We start from the raw sequence: 21166 nt of genomic DNA on the forward strand, positions 1-21166 counted from the left end.
ATCCTGATAGTGATCATGAAAGTAGCAAAGCAGAACAGAAGGGTTATCACAACAGGTGGTGGCCCCTCTAGCCTCCCCAGGCCCCTTCTCTGGGGGCAAGCACATACTAGTAGCCTTCTCTGAAGCCGGAGCCTTCTAATGCATGTGTAAGACATGCTCTCCTGCTCCGTTGACAGAGGAAGGCTGGGGCAGGGACATGTAGAACCTCGGCGTCCACATACACAGCTCTTTTCAGTGCTGATGAGTACTAGAATTCCATTTTTCCACGGACTCTAGCACTGCACTCAAATAAGAGGACTGGTCTCTTCAAAAAAAAAAGTCAGTGTCAAGAAAAGAAAAAGGGGGTGGGACTGGTCTATATTAAGAGAGTCTAAAGAGATATAACAACCAAATGCATTGCATAGATCTTGTTTGGATACTGGGTTTTTTTTTAAAAAAAAAAATACAGCCACAAAAGACATTTGGATGTTAATTAGAGAATTAGAATATTTAGAGAATTGAGACTATTAGATTACTGTGTAGAATTATTGCTAATTTTTCTAAAGCGATAATGACATTTTGCTTGTATAGAAGAAAGTGTTTTTAGTGATGCTATCTGAAATAAACAGAGATGAAGTGTCATGCTTTGACCTACTTTTAAATGGCTGGGAATATTCCATCTATTTACATATATAAAGATAAAGCAAATGTGGCAAATGGCAACAATTTTAAAATATAAGCATGAGAATATGAGAAATCAATATATATATTTTACGTTTTTAAAAATTATTGATTGATTAATTATAGAGAGAGAGATAGGGAGGAAAAGAGAGAGAAAGAGAAAACCACCAATTTTTGTCCCGCTTATTCATGTACTCATTGGTTGCCTCTTGTATGTGCCCTGACCAGATATCGAACTCACAACCTGGTGTTATTGGGACCACACTCTAACCAACTGAGCTACCTGGCCAGTGCTAAGTTGATTTTTTTGTTTGCTTTTGTTTATAATAAAGAGTTTAGAGGGAAAAACCTACTCTGTCAGTTTGACTTACAAAATTTATTTCTTTGTTTCTTTATTCTTTGCCTTGTTCTAGAAAAACATCTAAGGCATTTTCTGGTCTTTCAAGTCTGTGCATGCACACAACTGACAATGATTTCTCTCTGAACATTTCTTATCTTTAGTGACTACATTGTAACATGTTTCTCCTTCCCTTTGAAAAAGATTGGTCTGAAATTCTTGTGCTTCAGCAAAACTATTTTTAGACTGAAAGGAGAAAAGGTTAGAGCGGAGATCAATCTCTTATTGAAATCTTTATATAAATTACTGACCAAGTCAGTAGAATAACTAGCATTCACATAACTCTTTACAAATTTCTTTCGTGTGTGTTATTTCTTTTAATTCTTTTAATTCTTTAGGTAGATAAAGGAAGGTATTGAAATCCCCTCGCCCGTTCACATTTAGTGATTTGCCCAAGGTCATATGGTATAGTGGGCTAAGCAGTCACCTCAAAAAGTTACGAGGGTCTTAAGTCCCTGTCGTGTGACCTTATTTGGTAAAAGAGTCTTTGCAAATGTAAGTTAAGGATCTTGGGATGAGATCCTTTTTAATTACCTGGCTGGGCTCTAAATTCAGTGAGTGTCCTAATGAGAGACAGAAGAGAGAACACAAACACAACGGAGATGATCACGTGAAAACAGGCATCCACAAGCCAAGGAGTGCCTGGAGCCACCCAACACTGGGAAAGTCAGGGAAGAGTTCTCCTCTAGAGCCTTCCCAGGGGGCGTGGCTCTGCGACCTCTTGGTTTCGGAATTCTGGCCTCTAGAACTCTGAGAGAATACTTTTTTAAAAAAAAATATGTTTTATTGATTTTTTACAGAGGGGAGGGGAGAGGGATAGAGAGTTAGAAACATCGATGAGAGAGAAACAGTGACCAGCTGCCTCCTGCACACCCCCTACTGGGGATGTGCCCGCAACCAAGGTACATGCCCTTGATCAGAATTGAACCCGGGACCCTTCAATCCTCAGGCCAATGCTCTATCCACTGAGCCAAACTGGTTAGGGTGAGAGAATACTTTTTTAATACATTGCTTATTGTGGTCATTTGTTACAGCAAACATGGGAAAACAATACATATGGCTAGTAAGTGTATGGACCAGAACTTGAATTTGTTTTTCTGATTCCAAGACCATGGCTCTTCTCATCATATCCAGGCCTTGAGTTCAGATTAAGAAATATCTAGTCCCTATCACTGTCACTTTCACAACCCACTGGCACCACATCAGTGATATGACGATCATTATCACATTTATAGATGAAGAAACCATGGCTAGATTTCCCAAGTATTATATGACTCAACTATATTTAACTACTTCTTCGTGGAAAAAAGGCATCTACAATTTCAATTTCTTCTTATCAAATCTTTTTTTTTAAATCCTCACCTGAGTATAAATTTTTATTGATTTAGAGAGAGAAAGAGAGAGGGAGAGAACAATCAATTGGGTTGCCTCCTATATGTGCCCCAACTTGGGATTGAACCCACAACCTAGGCACTTGCCTTGACTGGGAATCAAACCTGCCACCGTTTGATGTGTGAGAGGATGCTCCAACCAAATGAGCCACCTGGCCAGGCCCACTAATCCATACGATTAGAAAGTCAAAAGCAGCGGATACACTGAGATGTAGAGAAAGGTTGGGAATTGGAGGATCTTAATTCTAAGCCTTGTTTTACTGCTGTGGACGCTGAACCATCCACCTAACCCTCTAAAGCTGTTTTCTGTTCTAGAATAAGAAAATTGGACGGGATAATGTCTAGACTCCTATGTCTGATAATCTATGACGATATTTCTTGCTTTTAGTAATCAATCCACTGGAATGGTTAATGTGCCACAAAAGGGTCAAAGGGAAGAAAATGTAAATAAAAGATATTCTTAAGTCTGCACGATTGGACACATAAAGAATTGTGTGTATATGTTTTAATAACAAACTAAAAGTGTGCTTGTATGAGATACATATCCCAGGGCACTATTTTCTATTTCTGGGCAGCTCTTTGAAGAGCTCCTATGTCTCCATTTGGATGTGCCATAGGCGCCTCAGTTTCAGCAAGCAAAAAACTGAACTCGTCGTATTCCCCTCTACCTTGTCCAGGTTCCCCATCCTCTCATATGGGCTCCTTATCCATCCAGATGCCTGTGCCAGATGCTGGAAGAGGTCCTGGCATTTTCCTGGCAGACATCGCTTTTTCTCTTTATTATCCATGTCATACCCACTTGGTGTCCAGCCCAAGAACACCTGTCTTTAAGTCAGTGTCCTTCCCCCCATCTTCATGGCATCCTGCTGCCAGTCAGTGCCTTCCTTCAGTCCTCATCAGTTCTTGACGCCTAGCGGTGTCCTGGCTTCCAGCCTGCATCCTACATTATCTCCACATCTTAGTGTCCTGCCTACCTACTTGCCCATCATACCTTTCCTTTTCCAGAACCCTTCCTCTCTCAGAACACAATTCTTTTTGGCCCCTCTGTCTTTGCATGTGTAGTCCCATCTTTTTGAAATGTTTTCCCCATCCAGTTTATCCTTCAAAACTCGGTTGTCATATTCCTGGTCATCTCCCTGTACGGCCCCTGCCATGACTCTGTAGCACATCCGAGACTCCTGGCATGGATCTGTCGCACATGACTGTTATCTCCTTGTTTGAGCCCTTCCTAGTATGAGTGCTCACTGAGGGGAAAGAGGTTGTATCTATGTCTCCCCACACTTCACAGTGCCCAGCACATAATGGATGCTCAATAAGCAGTTTTAGAATAAACAGACTCCAGAAGTAGGCAAATACATTTTGCTTGTGAGAGATGCAGACAAAAGCAGGAAATAGGAAAGTGTGTTCACTCACCTGGCATCCAAAATCAACACTGTGTAGAACAGTGGGAGAAATCAGGAATGTGAAACCAGAGCAAAATAGTATTCATTTCTAAATATTGGGGGGGCGGGGTGTGCTTTGATGGTTAGATAGAGCAGCTTTGGCAGTTTGACTAAAGTCGATTTTATTAATTAAACCAACAATTGTGTGTGTGTGTGTGTATGTTTTAACTTCTATTAACTCTGTTCATTTCCTGAACCTGTCCTTTAAATCTTACGATCTTCCCTTATAAAAACAGTATAGACCTTCTGGTTTGCTTTCAGAGAATAAGAGAAAAATGTTTCTTTCTCAAGTAGTCATAGATTTTTCCTATTATCAGCAGAGAGGCTAATTTATGAAAACAAAGTGTTAATTATGCACCTGCATGTGATTTATTTATGCAATTGTAGATTTTTCCATGTTAATAAATTAATAGGAAGAATACAGTCATAACAATTTAAAAATGTTTTGTTAAACCTTGTGCCCTGACTTGAAATTTGTAAGGAATAGTCTGAGAGTGTGGTCTATTCGATAAACTCGTACACAGGGAATAATGTCATTCTCTAATTAGACTTATTCTGTCCCGGGTCAACAAGTGATGGTGTCACAGTTCACTGACTAACAGCACTCCGGAGGGCACGTGAAGGCGGGAGAGATGTGGGCAGAGCGGGGCTAATGGTACAGCCTTTTCCTGGAATCCAGGCACGAGATGCCCACAAAGAATCAGATGAAACTATTGGTAAAGTGATCGCTTCCATTCATGTTTCCCAAGGTCATAGACACCCCCCCCCCCCAACTCCAACACACACACACCTCAATTTCCCTATAGCCAAAATGCCTGGGGAATCTGTGGAAATATTGTTCAACAATAAGAGAGGGGGCCTCGGCCTTTGCTTTGATCTAAATGGTAGTGAAAGCATAACCTCTTTCCAGGACAAGCTCAGGCTTTGTCTTAATTCCCCCCACTCCTTGTCAGCTGGGGACTGAATTTCAAAGACTGAGCAGGGTTTAGACTGAATTAAGAGTAACTAGATATTTCTGACGCCTTCTGTTGGAAGACAACCTGTGAGCAAGGGGGATTTTACATGTGGTAATTTGCACGAAGGTGAAAAATGTCACTAATCCCAGAGACAAGAGTAACATGTGCTGCACAGTTTTCTGCAGGCGGCTAGCCCGCCTCTGCAGTGCTCACAGCAGCCCTCAGAGGGACAAAGCCGCCCTCCTGGTTGCAAGCTCAGGAGGTCTTGTACGGATGTACCACGAGGAAACCCTCGGAGATGGCCTTTCCGCTTGGAGATAAGAAGTTCCTCTCTTCCCACCGTGACACTGAAGTCTCTCCCTTACCCGTTTTTTAGTGGCTGCCTCTTGAAGGGAGTCAGTTTGAGGATTTTCAAAGAAAATGTTGTCCTCATCATCTGATCCGTCCAAGATGTGATCCATTTCGGTAAATTTCCTTAGCCAACTGCAAGGCACACAATCAACACAGATGCTGTGATTATGCCTTCTATCTACAGCTTAGGCTTGCACTAAATACTGTTACAGGGAGAACACTGGGACCTCTCCAGGCCCCAAGGAGCACCAGCTGTCCTTGTACTGATTCCATTCTGCCTGAAGGATATCTAGCTCGGTAGATTGCACACGATGGGAAGAAAGAGGCTGGGTAACTATTTGTTGACTGACTCAATACATGATTTAACAGTGAGGGTCCAAATTCCAAAGCCATCGTGGCTGTGTCGCTCTGTGTGGAAATATTAGTGAGCAATACAAAATAGCCAGGCTAGGGAGGTGGGAACCTTTATTTGTATGACCTCTTTCTGATTATATATAGGGTATCCCCCCAAAATGTATACATACACTTGGAATAATTATAAAGGCAGTGTCTATTAAACACTTCATTTTTAAAATTGAGCTATCAGCTATTAAAGTATTACTGTTTGGGGGGACGCCCCATATATGCACATTATAAAAAATAGAAAATGACAAAAGAAAATAAAAATCACTGGTACTCCAGGGATAAGCAGAGATACCCCACAGGTATACAAACAAAAGCACTGTTAATATTTTGGTATATGTATTTCCATTTTAAATGTGATGGGTTTTTAAATTCTTTTACTATTATTGACCATTAGATTTTTTCTATTTTTTTTTACTATTATAAATAATACAGTAATGAATTTCCTTATTTAGTCATTTCCAGGGCATCTCTATAATTTACTTAGGATACTTCCCTGGAAGTGGAAATACTGGGAATACAATATATACATTTTTAAAGACTTAGAAAAATATTCCCAACTTACTTTTTTAAAGATTCGACCAATGTACACCATCTGCAGTTGGTGGTTTGAGAACAGGAACCTTCACTCCAGCCTGACAGGCAAGGGTAGCTGGAGAGCAGAGAGGGAATCTTAGGGTACGTTGGGAGCAAGAAAAACAAAGGTGAAAGGAAATGGGAGAGAAGGGAGAGAAGATAGAGAGGCATGAGACGAGTTCTAATATGCTCAGAAGAAGAGCTATAATAGTGATTCTCAACCTTCTGGCCCTTTACATACAGTTCCTCATGTTGTGACCCCCAACCATAAATTATTTTTGTTGCTACTTCATAACTGTAATGTTGCTACTGTTATGAATCATAATGTAAATATCTGATATGCAGGATGGTCTTAGGCAACCCCCGTGAAAGGGTCGTTCGACCGCCAAAGGGGTCGCGACCCACAGGTTGAGAGCCGCTGAGCTATAAGAAAGAATACGAAACGTAACTCCCAGTAATTGACAGAAAGCAGAAGGATTGTACCCAGCACTAAACAGGAAGCAAACTTCCCCTCTGTGTACTCTAATGAGTGACAACAGCGACGTGGCCTAGAATTGGAGGGCAGCCTGGCACCTAGGGTCCTGAAGGACAGAGGAGGCGGTGGAGTGATGGGGAGGGAAGTGATATCATGCAGAAATTTCTCTGGAAAGGTGATTTACAGCTGGGATTAGGAACAGGAGGAAGGAAAATGGCACGGGGAACCTAAGGGATGTTAAAACCAAGGGCTGGTCTTTCACTCTGTGGCAAAATTGAGCTTTGTCCCTTGATCCATGTGGGGATCTCCAGGGGCTGCAATTCAAAGGGGTCCCCCGTGAAGGAGAAGCAGCGGGAAAAGGCTCCATCCTCCTTAACTTGGAGTCTGACAAAGAATAAACCTTTGGTCTCATTCAGGAAGGCCACTGAGACCCACCCAGTTTCATCCCAGCTCCTATCTGGACAGTTGCATCTGTTTCCTGAAGGTGCTAAGGATTACGAAGTCAATTCCAAGCTCTGAAAGATGAATGACCACTGAGATCTTTCCTGTTGAAAAATTAGAATACTGCACAAATAATAATATTTCCTGATTTTGGTAACTCTCTGACATCCTAGTAGCATGTATTGGGCGATTTAAAAGGAGATACGGTTCTCTCAATCCAGCTACCTACACAAATTCTGCCTCTATACATTTTCTCATGTTTCAAGTACCACTTAGAATCCTAATGATGACTTGTGTTTGTGCAGCTCCGAAGATTACAAAGTGCTTTTCACATGTTTTCTTGTTCAGTTCCCACCACAACACAGTGAGGAAGGTATGTGTGCAGTAACTGAGGCTCTGGTGGGTGGTGTGATTTGCTAAGAGTTGTATAGCTGGTGAACTAGCAAAGTCAGGACTCAGAAATTCGAGGTCCTTACAGCTACTTGCAAGAGATTTCACCCCCACCCTCAGTGATGACTTAGACCATGGCTCTGCAGTAAAACTTCCTGGGATGGTGGAAATGTTCTGTGTTGTTCAATACAGCAGGCACTAGCCACGTGTGTCTACTGAACATCTGAGATGTAGTTAATGCCACTGAGTAACTTAATTTTTAATTTAAATCTAAACAGCCACCCTACTGGACAGGTCAGAATTTTCTAGACCAGGAATTAGCAAACGGTAGCCCACAGGCCAAATCCATCCTGCCACCTGTTCCTGTAAATAACATTTTATTGGAACATAGCCACTCCCATTCCTTTATGTATTGTCAATGGCGGCGTTTGTGACAGGGCTGAGTAATTGCAAAAGACCTACACGAGGCATGAAAAGCCTAAAATATTTAACATCTCGCCCTTTGCAGAAAGAGTTGGCCAACTCCTATTCTAAGCCATCACCTTCTTCTGTGATGCTGGGTGTTTGTTACAGTGAGTCAACTGAAAGTAGTGAATAAGAGTTTGAATTTTGGAGAGTCAGGCTGAGTTCCCATCACAACTCTTAGCGCCTAAGCATAATCTTAATGCTCCAAGTCTTATTTCCATCACCTGTAAAATGTGGCTAACATTGTACTACTAACGTTATTAAAGTTGTGAAGAGTAAACCAAACAATTCTTGCTGTGCTTAACACCGTGTCAGATGGATGCAAACACTTGTCAGTGTTAAAAATAAGATAAAACCAGTAGAAAGGGGAGCTATCACTAAGGTTTATTTAGCTTAAGTAATATAACAATACTACTAGTAGTAATAATAATACATGCACAGCTCTTTCAGTTTATGAAGCATTTTCACTCAGTTGTTTCATTTAATCCTCACATCTACCCTGTGGTCAAGCAACCCAGACAGATCTTATTACTTCCATTTTTTTTTTTTTTTAACATGAGGAAACCAAGACTCAGAGAGGATCCACGATTTGCCTAAAATGTTATTGCTCAAAAATGGTAGGATCGGGATTTAAACCTCCCAATTCTGGCTGCAAGTTTTACAATCATCCTATTATACATAACATTTAATGCCCAATATGTTTTAATGGATTGGTTCACAGCCTTCTTACCTCGAACACAAGCCGTCTTTTTGAAGTTAACTTTGGACCGTTCTGCAGACCAGCAGCACCTGGGAACTGGCTCAACACGCAGAATCGCAGGCTCCACCCTCAACTCACTGAGTCAGCCTCTGCGTTGTCACAAGCTCCCAGGTGATTCATATACATAGTAAAGTGTAGACCCCATAAACTGCAAAGCCTCTTCTCCCTCCACCCCATGTATCCATTCCTATATGTGTACACCACTGACCTCTAGGACTATTTGGTAAAACTGGAATGAACCCCTCCGCCGTGCCCCCACTTCAACAAAACCTTTACAACTACAAATTTGGAAAAACATGAATCAAAAATAACAGATCAACTACTTTAAAAGACAGCTGAAGAAATCTCTAGCTTATATTTTGTGGGCATTTTCTCCAGGCCGAACCACCCAGATCACCCCCTTCCATACCTTCTAGCTAGACAGTTTGGAAATCTCAGAAGTTTTAAAGCGTGTTTCCACTAATCAAGGCTTTGCTGTCACCAGAGGCTCCTGGCAAGGTTATAATGAGTTGGTACAGCTGTGAAATATAATGTAAACCTGGTAATGTCCTTGTTCTTCCCCGTTTGGTAATCACAAATACCTCTGAATTCAGTGGTGCAGACTAGCAAAAGTCAAGCTTCTCTGGAAAGTTCTGGTGATGCCAAATCCTTCTTTTCCTGGCACCAGAGGCAGAGAGGAGGCCATTGATGAGTGGTACACACCTAGGCAGGTAAGTTTGCAGTTGGACTTGCCCGCTCTGACATTCCACTTGGAATGGGGCACATGCAACCCTTCAACCCCCTCTCCCAGGGTTCCAGGGAGACGCTGCTCTCCTGCTTTTCCTTGAACTTGCGTCCTCAGCTCCCAGCTTCCTTGCCAATTCTTTGAAAACGAATTCCTTCTCCCACCCCAGCCCTCCGTCCATCCATCTATAAGCCTCTGAGATGATGCTCTGGATGCTCTTCCAACCTCAGCTGCTTCTGCCACGCCTGCCTCTTGCGCCTCCTTATCTGAGACCTTCCACATGGAGGACAGAACTTCTCCCACTGCTTCTCCACCAGGGCTGCCTCTACTTTATGCTCTGGTACCTACTCAGCCTTGAAGTCCACACTTCCCCTTACCCACCCTTCACAGCCCACTCTCACTTCTCCCAGGACTTCAGTGCCAAGGTCACATTGCCCTCTGTACCTCAGCTTCTCCCTTCACTCTTGGGGAACTCAGCACCCACGGGAGGGGCCTACCAGTCTGACCTTATAGGCCCCAAGCCCCTCAACCCTTAGGCTTTCCTCTGCACCCACCAAAATCATTCAGCAGCACAGAAACGAAACACAGAACCGATTTTATAAGCATAAACTTTAACATTAGGTCAGTGTTTGAAACCTGGCTTTGCCATTTATTGGCTATTTGGTTTGGGGCAGAGTTTAATTTTTTTTGTCTGAAAAAAAAAAAATGGGTTTGAAAATACCTACCTAATTGGTTTGTCAGGGAGATAAAGGCCATAGCGTGAGGAAGGAGTTGAGGTGAAGCTTGCGCTAGAATGTAGGCTCCATGGGGACAGGGATGTTTGTGTGTTTTGTTGACTGCTGTATCCCCAGCCCTAGAAGAATGGCTGGCACACAGTAGGTGCTCAAAACAATTTTTGGCAAAGGAACTGGATGAATGCTACATGGTCACCATGACTTTTACGGCAACATTTTGGGTCTTGTCATCACGCTGAGTATTTCCTCAGCTAAATGCTGAAGCTCAGATGTCTCACTTTAATTCTTCTGAGCTTTACTACCTTCCCTACCAAGTTAGAAATCCAGCCTCCATCACCTTGTGACCTCTCACAGTGCCTGCTGGGCCACTCCGCAGCCTTGGGTTCATGCCTCATACCATGACTATGATCCTACCTTTGGCTGTCCCAGGTAACCTCATGTTTCTTTAAGAAAAATCTCAAGATTCTTATATGAGTGGTTCCACCACAACTTCAACAGCAACAGCCAGCATTTACTGGGTGCTTGCTAATGTGCCAGGCGCTCTCCTAAGTGTTTTACATATGTTACCTAATTTAATTCTTACCACCTTTTCGGAAGGAAGGGATCTGGGATTCAAACCCAAATCTGGTTCGTCGGACTCCAGGGACTGTGCCCTTAAGCACCACCATATGGACTATCCTTCTCATTGGGTTCTCACTCTTACTCGGCGGAGAGTTAGGCATCTCTTGTTGACTCCCAAACATGTGGGCCTCAACAGCTGTTCTCCGTCCTGCTCAGTGCCTTTCCTACTCTGCCCCACTCCCAAACACTGCCAGCTCCCCCCGAGAGCACTGACCGGGCTTCCCACATAACCAAACAGATAGGGGCCATCTGATGGGAGTCTTCCCACTGCCCAACGGCTCCCTTCAGAACACCCCAGTGTTTCCCTCACCCTCTCCCACTCCCTTTCTAGGTCAGAGAAAGTACTTTTCCGCTCTCCTTGCTCTGGCTCCCATAATTCAAACCTTTGTTTATTCTTTAGGATTGTATCCCATTAATTATCAATTCTCTTGCCATTTCAAAACTTCTCTTGAGTGCCTCTTTTGGCAGTCCACCAGGAGCTCACAATTTCTCTGGGGAGCAAGACATAAAAGTATATTTCTTCATCTTCAAGCTCTGCCTTTACATGGTTGCTTGGCCTCTGCGTGCAAACATGCTTCTGTTTCCCCTCCTGTAGGAAAAAAAAATCCTTCATTTTGTGTATTTGAGCAACCATCTTGTCTCTCTCATTTCATTTAACAGAAATTTCTCAACATTTCAGAAAACGTAGATGTCATTTCTATTGCTCATGACATATTCTTATCTTAAATGCTTTCTGTATGGCTTCTCGATTGCAAGGATTTCTTTTTTTTTTTTTGGAGGGGGAGGTTATGTTTGTAATTTAGGAGCCTTGAATAATCTAATTTCTTCGGTGGGGTGGCAATAGTACACTGTTTCTCACACTGCTTTGACCCCACAGCTATTTCTGTGCTCACAGCACTGTTTCAGGGGCCACGTTTTGGGAAAACCTGTTGTAAGGTTGTAGCTGATGTAAATAAAGTTCCAGGCACACAGGATGCTCGTGTACAATAAACAGCGGCAACCACAGTCATGGGACATCCCTGGCCCTGCTTCTGGATTTTACGACCCTGAGAGCTTTCCTGTCATCCGGTGTCATAATCACTAGGTGCTCAGAAAGAGCCTTCTATGCAGGCCTTCGGCTGGGCTAACCCCCAGCATCTGACCTACCCCAGCGGGAGGTTCTGGCTGTGGTCCCAGCTCATCCTGCCTGCCCGTCATCAGACCAAACCAGCCCAGTGAGTCCTGAGATGTGACCCCTGGTATCAAGAAAGATGTTGGATCCCTGTGGGCCAATGAAGGGAACAGAGATCTCAGAAATTAAAGCAGGGAAGGAGCAAGTACATGTTCACTTATATTCTCAAAGGAATTGGAAGCTTTAATGAGCACCTTTCCTTGAGGGGGTTTGTAAGATTTTTTTAAAATACATTTTTATTGATTTCAGAGAGGAAGGGAGTCGGAAAGAGAGATAGAAACAGCAATGATGAGAGAGAATCATTGATCAGCTACCTCCTGCATGCCCCCTACTGGGGATCGAGCCCACAACGCAGGCATGAACCCTGACTGGGAATCGAAATGTGACCTCCTGGTTCATAGGTAAATGTGCAACCACTGAGCTACACCGGCTGGGCAAGTTTGTAATATTTTAATTTTGTGAAGCTGGGAGTTACGTCAGCAAACCTGCTTTGACTGTGCCTCTTTTTAAACCTTGCCAGGGAAGAGAGAATATCTGCACGTGCCTCTGAGTTTCCCTTTACTCACCAGCAACATGGGGAGCATCCACCCACAGGCCTGCTGTGAACAGGGATTGGAGTGACTGTGTGTACAGCACCTGGTACAGTCCCTGGAACACAGTAGACCCTGAAAGGAGAAGTGACCGCCTCGAGGAATAGAATATGTAAACCCCATGGTAAAGGCCTTGACCACCAGGATAAGGACACCATTCTTTATTCTCCATCTGGGAAGCCCCTGGTTTTTAGCCCTTTTTTTTAAAAAAAAAAAGTCAAGTCACTGTTTTAAAGATGGTGAGTTGAAAGACAGAAAAAGAGAGAAAGGAAGAAAGAGGAAGAGGGAGAGGAATATGAGGGAGAGGGGGAAGAAACCATGTCGTGTGCTATTATATTAAGGAAACATCTCGGAAGCCAAAACTCTCCCATTAGACCCTGAACAAGAGTCGTGACAGGTTTGGAACTATAGAATTTGACAGAAAGCACATACAGTGAGAAAGAATAGGGATGGTGGTGCCTACGGACTCACAGATACTTGGGAACAAGACATCAAGGTGAAGTCCCCTTATGAGGTGGTAACAGCATCCTCGTCCTGATTATCAAATATTCATCAGCTGCTTATCGAATCTAGGGCACCGTGCTAAATAAGGCAGCGGATAAAAGGATGTCCAAGACAGTTTCCCTTCAGTTTAGAAAAGAGAAATAGCACAACAGCCAGTATATATTGAATGGCAAATGCTGAGTGGCATATACAGTGAGCACAATAGGATGGCAGAGCAAAGGGACCATTGAAAGGATGCCTACAGGGGTAGGGCAGCTTTTTAAAGAGTTTCCCACAGTAAGTGTGACTCAAATCGAATATTGTTTGGATAAATGAAGAATCAGAAAGTTTTTCAGAGAATGGGAACTATCTTAAATACCAGTGTAAGGAGTTTGAACTGGAATTTGATGAGATAGTTTTTCTGACTAATTTCATTGCACTTTATTCAATTGTCATTTAATTGATGTTTTACAATGAAATGAAAGAAAAGGCAATGGTGAAAGACATTTATATAAATAGTTATTTATAGCCCTATGTATATTTTTCTTTATATAGATAACTAGAGGCCCAGTGCAAGAAATTCGTGCACTCAGGCGGGGGGGGGGGGTGGCCCTCAGCCCGGCCTGCGCCCTCTCGCAGTCTAGGAGCCCTCAGGGGATGTCCGACTGACGGCTTAGGCCCGCTCCCCACAGGGCCTAAGCCATTAGTCAGACATCCTTAGGGCTACCACAGAGGCGGGAGAGGCTCCCGCCACCGCCGCTGCACTCGCCAGCCGTGAGTATGGCTCAGGGTTTCTGGCTGAGCAGCGCTCCCCCTGTGGGAGTGTACTGACAACCAGGGGGCAGCTCCTGCATTGAGCGTCTTGCCCCTGATGGTCAGTATGCATCATAGCAACTGGTGATTCCGCCTTTCAGTCAATTTGCATATTAGCCCTTTATTTTATAGGATTTGCAGGCTATTCGCTCAATGGTTAAAAGTGGCTATTTCAGAGTGGTGGGAATACTCATGAGTTTTCTGTATAGTAGAGGTTTCAGAAAGGGAGAAAGAAAAGAAGACAGGTGGGAAAGCCTGCTGCAGGGGGAGTCAGCGCGGATTCCTGTGTGAGACATGCTATAAGAACGTGATGTCAGGCAAGGTTTTCGAAAGGAATACAAGGTGTCTAAGCAACCTGTTAGAAAGGGAAGCCGTGGCTTCTGGGCTGCTGGCGTGGGTTTTCCAAGACAAGCCTTGTGAGATTCACTTCATTTCCTTTGCATGACAGATGCAATTAGTCTTTTCTGCACACAAAATCTAATCTCAAACATTTAACAGTTCAATTGACATAGAATGAGAAAAATGGAATCATTAGAAGCCCAAGTAAGTAAGCCATAAGAAGAAATATTTTTTTTTTCAAAAAGGAGGTAGAATACAGATTTTCTCATGTTCTTCCTCTATCTGAAACATCGGCCATCCTGCTTCCTCTAGCAGTGGTTCTCAACCTTCCTAATGCCTCAACCCTTTAATACAGTTCCTCATGTTGTGGTGACCCCCAACCAAACAATTGTTTTCGTTGCTACTTCATAACTGTAATTTTGCTACTCTTATGAATCGTAATGTAAATATCTGATATGCAGGATGTATTTTCATTGTTTGCAACCCACAGGTTGAGAACCGCTGCAAGGGGAGATGACAAACTATTACATTTCATTTTTAACCAAAAGTTCTGGTTGAAGCGTTTTATTTATTATGTCATATGCAGATTTTTCACTTAATGTGTACAAGTGCTACAGATGTACAGTGCTATTGACATGCTTTTGATTGCAAAGATTTGAGCCCCTAAATTGCCTGAAATCCTCAGTCACTTAAAGCCATGATTTTGGGACCTGGATGCCGGGTGGGGGGGCTGCTCAGAACGCTTCTCAGGAGGCTGACTCCCCAGGCCTCCTGGTTGGCTAGGGAGCGCTTCTGATACTTTGAAAGCTCACAAAAGACCTCTGGAACTCAGGGTGTCTAATCTATAATCTACGTCATGACCGGCTACATCCCTTGGGAGGCCTGGTGCAGGGTGAAAAGGTGGGACCCCTTATTCAAAAACCACTAAGAATTGCAAGGCTCAGACAGCAGAGCACTAAGTCAAGTGTGGGCCTTGTGTGACTGTGAAGGTCTCAGGCTCTTGATCTTGTTTTATAATTAGATCAGTACTACTTTAGGTTGTATATATATTGGAATTTCACTTAAAAGGTTGGGTCAGGGGAGGAATTATTTTGCTGGGGGTGGAGGGGGGGAGGAGAAAACAAAAGATAAGGTGACTTCACACCTTGTATTGGAAAGAATATCATTAAAAATCACCATAAGAACAGTTTATCATTCTAAGAATTCAAGCACTGTAACAATATACAGACTGAAAATAAGAAAACCTTTTACTTGCCTTATAATCCCACTTCTCTCCCCGAGGTATCCATATTTTGCGTGTGTTCTTCTCAGACATATATCTACATATTTTACTTTACATATTCAAATACTTTTTCGTATACCCCTACTGTGCTCATACTGCACACCCTGTTCCATCACTTGCGTTTCCTTCTCAGTGTGTCTTAGACCTTTCCATGTCAGTCTTATACTTCTTCATTCTTTCTAATCATTGTGTAATATTTCATGATATGGATGATCATAATTCCCCCTATTCTTGAATATTTCATTTGTTTTCGATTTCGGGGGGGGGGGGTTGTTATTCTTATGATAAACAACACTCCGGTGAATGTTCATGTATGTGTCTCTTTTTATAAGAGTATTTTTGTAGCCCAGCTGATGTGGCTCAGTTGATTGAGCATCATTCCGTGGACTAAGAGGACCTGGGTTTGATTCCTGGTCAGGGCACACACCCAGGTTGCTGGCTCAGTCCTCAGTAGGGGATGTGAGAAAGCAGCCGATCTCATGTTTCTATCTCCCTCTCCCTTCCTCTCTATCTAAGAAAAAAATAAAAGAGTATTTTTGTAAATACAAAAGTGTTTTTTTCTTAGATACACACCTATAAGTAGATTTGCTGGGTTGGGAGGAACTGAGATGCGAAAAAAAACATACCCCACAGCATACATATTTTAATGGTAAAGTTCAAAAGTAATAGTTTATGGTTAAAAAAATTAGATTGGTAAAAATATAAATTGTGGTAACTTTTGAAAAACAATTTGGAACTACATACTAAAAGCCCTGTGAATGTATCATATCTTTTGATTCAGCAAAGTTGCACCTAGGAATAATCAGAGATCTTTGCAAAACTATAAACTTGTTCATAGCTCTTCTATTTGTAATATCGATACATACCCCAATATTTGTATCAGTAGGACCATATGAGTTCTTAAAATAATGAAAATCTTTTGTGTCATTGATAAACAGATGCTGCTTGTAGCCTTCCTTTGTGTACCCCTACATTGCCTGTCTCCTGGATCCTCCCCTAGAGTTCCCTGCCATTCAAACACTAAACTAAGGTTCATGCCAGGCACAGTGTGGGGTATCCAGAACCCAGTTCCGGTCTGATTGGCTGGTTCTCCATGCGTGCTGGCTGTTAACTGCTTTCTATATATTTTGAATGCAATTCCAAGGGGGAAATGTGAAAGTTAAACAATAGGAATTGGTTAAAAGAATTATGACCTGAAGACCATGCAGCTATTAGAAATGGCGGTGGTGGTCTGGGGGAGGGTGTTGATAAGGGCAGAGGCTCTGCATGTGGGGAGTCAGAGAGTACACCGTAAATCTCTGCACCTTCTGCTCAGTTTTGCTCTAAACCTAAAAACTGCTCTAAAAAGTAGCCTATTTTTTAAAACGATGTTCTGAAAATATGTGATAGCATGCCAAGATGTTTAGAATATATTGCCAAGTGGGAGAAAAAGGCAGCATACAAAACGATATATCTAATATAATCCCATGGAAAACGTGATCTATTCATACTGATTCCTAAAGAAAGGCTATAAAAAAACAATAACAATGTCAATGATTATATCTGGTTGATGAGGTTACAGTTATTTCTGTCATTTGTTTTGTTGCTCATCTGCATTTTCCAACTTTTTTTTGTGATGAGCCTGACAACTTTCATATTTAGAAGAAAAAAAAAGATCATTTAAAAATAAGCGAACACTAAAATTGCTTAGCCAGGAAAAGGCAATCTTTCTTCTTGATTTATGCAACATTTGCCATACTTGCTTGACTACGGCTCCCTGGGGAATGAGCCAAAGAGTAAGCCAAGAAGGCTGACAGAAGCTCAGCGAAAACATCTGTAGGGAGGGAGGCTGAGGGTGGGCGGGAGGAGAGGCCAGGAAACCAGCCAACATCCAGTCTCCCCTCACTTTGTCTACCTCCTTTTGTTCAGACAGTTCATTTTGGTGAGGCCGCAGGCATTTTTGAAATTCTGCAACGTGGGGAGCTGCTACGGGCAGCCTCGCTGTTCTTTCATGTCTGAGCACATGTGGCTGTGTTTCAGAGAATACATGCAAGGGAATGTTCCATTTCTTAGCTGGGCTTTTATCCAAGGTATAGATTTACAGAACTGTGTACACAGCCACTAAAATAACACTCATGTGCCCCAGCACGGGATGGGGCAGCAGCTTTTATCTCAGCAGGCTCTGGTTAGAGTCATCCTTTTATAATGATAAACGTTTAAACAATAGGCAGCAGACCCAAACCACGCTGGAGAACCTTGACCACGCTTGAAAAGTTGTCATGGTCCCATCCAGCCAGCTCCTGGAGGAGGCCCTTCCAAGGCCAGGGATCTCCCGCGATAGCATGGATGCTCAACCCCAAAACGCCACCTGGTTGAACACTTGGGGCCAATGGGCAGATATGTCTCTCCTTGGACACTGAGTCGGGAGCTTGAAATACTCCTGGGAAGCCCAGCAGGAGTGGGCTGGGGCGCTCAAGCTCTGAGACTGCGGGCCTCAAACAGAACTCCAGCACCATGGACTTCATGGGACATGTGTTACAACCAGAGGCCTGGGAAGAAAGTTCCACTTTCCAGAACAGGTGGTCCCTCATATGATGTTATGTCAGAAATGTGCCTTCCTTACCCTCATTTCCCCTAATATCCACCTTACTACTCAATAGAATCGCATTTTTGCTATTAAAGTTGTATCCTACATCATTAAGAAACAGATTTTACAAAATTATAAATATCTCTGGAACAGGTATAGATTGTATCAGCTATGATCTCTCTCTTTTTTTTAATATACATTTGTATTGATTTCAGAGAGGAAGAGAGATAGAAACATCGATGATGAGAGAGAATCAATGATTGTCTGCCTCCTGCACACCCCACTCTGGGGATTGAGCCCACAACCCGGGCATATGCCCTGACTGGGAATTGAATCGTGACCTCCTGGTTCATAGGTCAACACTAAACCACTGAGCACACCAGCCAGGCTCAGCTATGATCTCTTAAATGTGTTTGAATTGACTGCATCTCATTCATGCTAGCTCACATATGTTCCCTGCAGAGAACTGTAGATGTGAAGTGACTTTAAAAGGGGGTGATTGGGTGGGAAGGGTCCATTAAGGACCTTGTCTCAGGAAAGCAGGCCCAGGAGAGTTCTAGAAAAGAAGGCCAAGAATGAGGGTGCTGGAGAGAGAGGCCGATGGGAACCAAGCATTTATATAGTCATCCTCATTACTCACAGATTCCATATTGGCGAATTGACTTACTCACTAAAATTTATTTGTAAACCCCAAAATACTCTTGGCACTTTTTTAAAAATTAAAAATATGTTTTTATTTATTTTAGAGAGAGAGAAGGGGTGATGGAGAGAAACATCAATGAGAGAAACATGGGTCAGCTGCCTCCTGCATGCCCCTTCCTAGGGATCAAGCCAGCAACTAGGGCATGTGCCCTGACCAGGAATTGAACCGGTAACATCTTGTGAATGGGAAAAAGCTCAACCAACTGAGCCACACTGGCCAGGACAATACTCTTGGCACTTTGCAGTCATTTGTGACCTTGCACAGAGCAGTGAAAAGTTTGACCACATGCTCCCAGCTGAGGTTGGAAAAGCTGCTGCTCTGTCTGCTCCTTTCAGCTCTTATATTGTAAACAAGTATCTTTGGGGGACTATACAGTACCACATTTTTGCATTTTTGTGGGGTTTTGCTGACGATTTCACTACTTATAATGTCCCCCAAACTTAATGCTAACGTGCTGTCTAGCGTTCCTTTGCACAAGAAGGGAGTGATGTGCCTTACAGAGAAATAACAGGTATCAGGTAAGCTTCATCCAAGCATGAGTTACGGTGCTGTTGGCTGAATCAATGTTAATGAATCAATAATATATTAAATGTTGTGTCTTTTTTAAAAAATATATATTTTTATTGACTCAGAGAGGAAAGCAGAGGTAGAGAGATATAGAAACATCAATGATGAGAGAGAATCATTGACTGGCTGCCTCCTGCACGCCCCCGACTGGGGATTGAGCCCACAACCCGGGCATGTGCCCTTGACCGGAATCGAACCCGGGACCTTTCATTCCCCAGGCTGACACTCTATGCACTGTGCCAAACCAGCCAGGACTAAATGTGTGTCTTTAAATAGAGACACAGCCATAATGAAGTTATGTATTAATCGGTTGACGAAAATGTGACCATAGGCTTACAGGAGCCTAACCCAGTATATCCCCTAGGAGCATCAGTTCAATGTTTGCCAAGTCAGTGTTCAGTAGCAATTCTGTAGACCATAACTACTACAAATAATAGGAATCAGCTGTAAGCTGAATTTCGGAAGGAGAAGAAATGGCAAGTTGTAAATAACTATTGTTAGGGATGAAATAAATAACTGTATTTGTATCTTCCTATTATTCACATGAGAAATGATACATGAAAGCCTCAGCTTGGCCATTATAAAATTTATCAAAACCTAGAATTCCTTATAACATATCAATGTTTCATAAAAATTCTGAAATTTTGCTTTCACCGTCCCCAAGGAATCATTTAGGGAAGCAATTCTTTTCCTCTGGGGATAACCTTGTTCATGGACACGTACTTGTACTCACTGTTTGAAGCCAGTGTTACAAAAAGGTCAAGAAACTAGAAAGATTTAGCCCATTTTACCTTAATATTTGCCTATAATTTTCTTTTATATGACAGGCGAAGTTGCCTGAAATGCCATTTTTAAATAACGAAAAGAACAGTCCTTCACCAAGGAGCATCGTGTCTCACATGCCCTGGGTAACTAGGGTATTCTCTGTTTCAAATTTGGATACAGATTCAACGTGCTGCCCTCTCCAGAAGGACTCTGGACCACAGTCCCGAGTATGCTAATCCGCCCATCCTGAAGGGTGGATTCCCAAGAACCCCCAGGGGGTACAGGTTAACGTGAATTGACACAACACATCTGTCATGTAAGCTACTTATAGAAGTAACTGTCCTAGTCGTCCTAGTAGTGTTAGAAGCTAACAAACTTATCTAAGAAGAAGCCTCAGCTAATTGATAACATCCACTTATGATGAGGACACAAAGTGGGTCAGTGAAAACCGGCATCAGGAGAAAAGAGGCCGGGTCAAGTGGTGCTTGTCAGACAAGCCAGCCCTGTCTGCAGGGGTTGGGGTGGAGGGCGGAGTGGGCGGGGGATACTGAAGAAATAGGGTGCTTGTCTCATACCCAAGGAAGGGACAAGAAGGCCTGAATCAGGAGTAGAGACTAGGATTAGGTGACCAGGTGTGACCCTCAGGACAGGACAGGCTGAGGCTGCCAGAGGAAATGACCTCCATGGGCCTCTCCCCTGAGAGGAACAGAGGGGAGCCCTGACTGAGCACAGCATCATTCCTCGCTGCTGTGTTTGACACGATTGCCTTCAGAGGCCGTCCTGGTTGAGGGCCAGGAGCTAAAACTGCATTCACAGAAAGACTGAGGTGAGAGAGGGAAGGGGGGCAGCAAACAGGGAGTCAGCCACTCTGGTGTGAACAGTCCTGGAGGAGAGGCTTAGCTAGAGAGCCAAGACCCGGACAGCCAGGCATCGAAGACAAATGGGCCCATCCCCTCCTGGGTCTCCAATAGGAGAAGGCTGGCTTTTTCAGAGTCTCTGGCTCTTCCTCAGGCAAATGGAAATGCCCAGCCAGAGAAACGGAATTAACAGCGTGCAAGGAGGGAAGGGAGCCATATTGGTGTTAGCAGGGGATTACTCAATG

The 21166-nt window shown here is 43.2% G+C and overlaps 1 protein-coding gene across 1 annotated transcript in view; it reads right to left on the bottom strand.

Annotated features, from left to right (window-relative positions):
- Positions 1–11150: 11150 nt before the first annotated feature.
- The window catches only part of BMAL2 (basic helix-loop-helix ARNT like 2), a 69904-nt gene continuing 59888 nt past the window's right edge, over positions 11151–21166 (bottom strand). The window contains exon 12 of the mRNA XM_081083706.1: positions 11151–11374. Coding sequence (XP_080939832.1) covers positions 11326–11374 — 49 coding nt within the window. The 3' untranslated portion in view covers positions 11151–11325. The remainder of the gene's footprint in view (positions 11375–21166) is intronic.

The sequence above is a fragment of the Myotis nattereri genome (genome assembly GCF_964212035.1).
Source record: "Myotis nattereri genome assembly, chromosome: 2".
Classification (NCBI taxonomy): domain Eukaryota; kingdom Metazoa; phylum Chordata; class Mammalia; order Chiroptera; family Vespertilionidae; genus Myotis; species Myotis nattereri.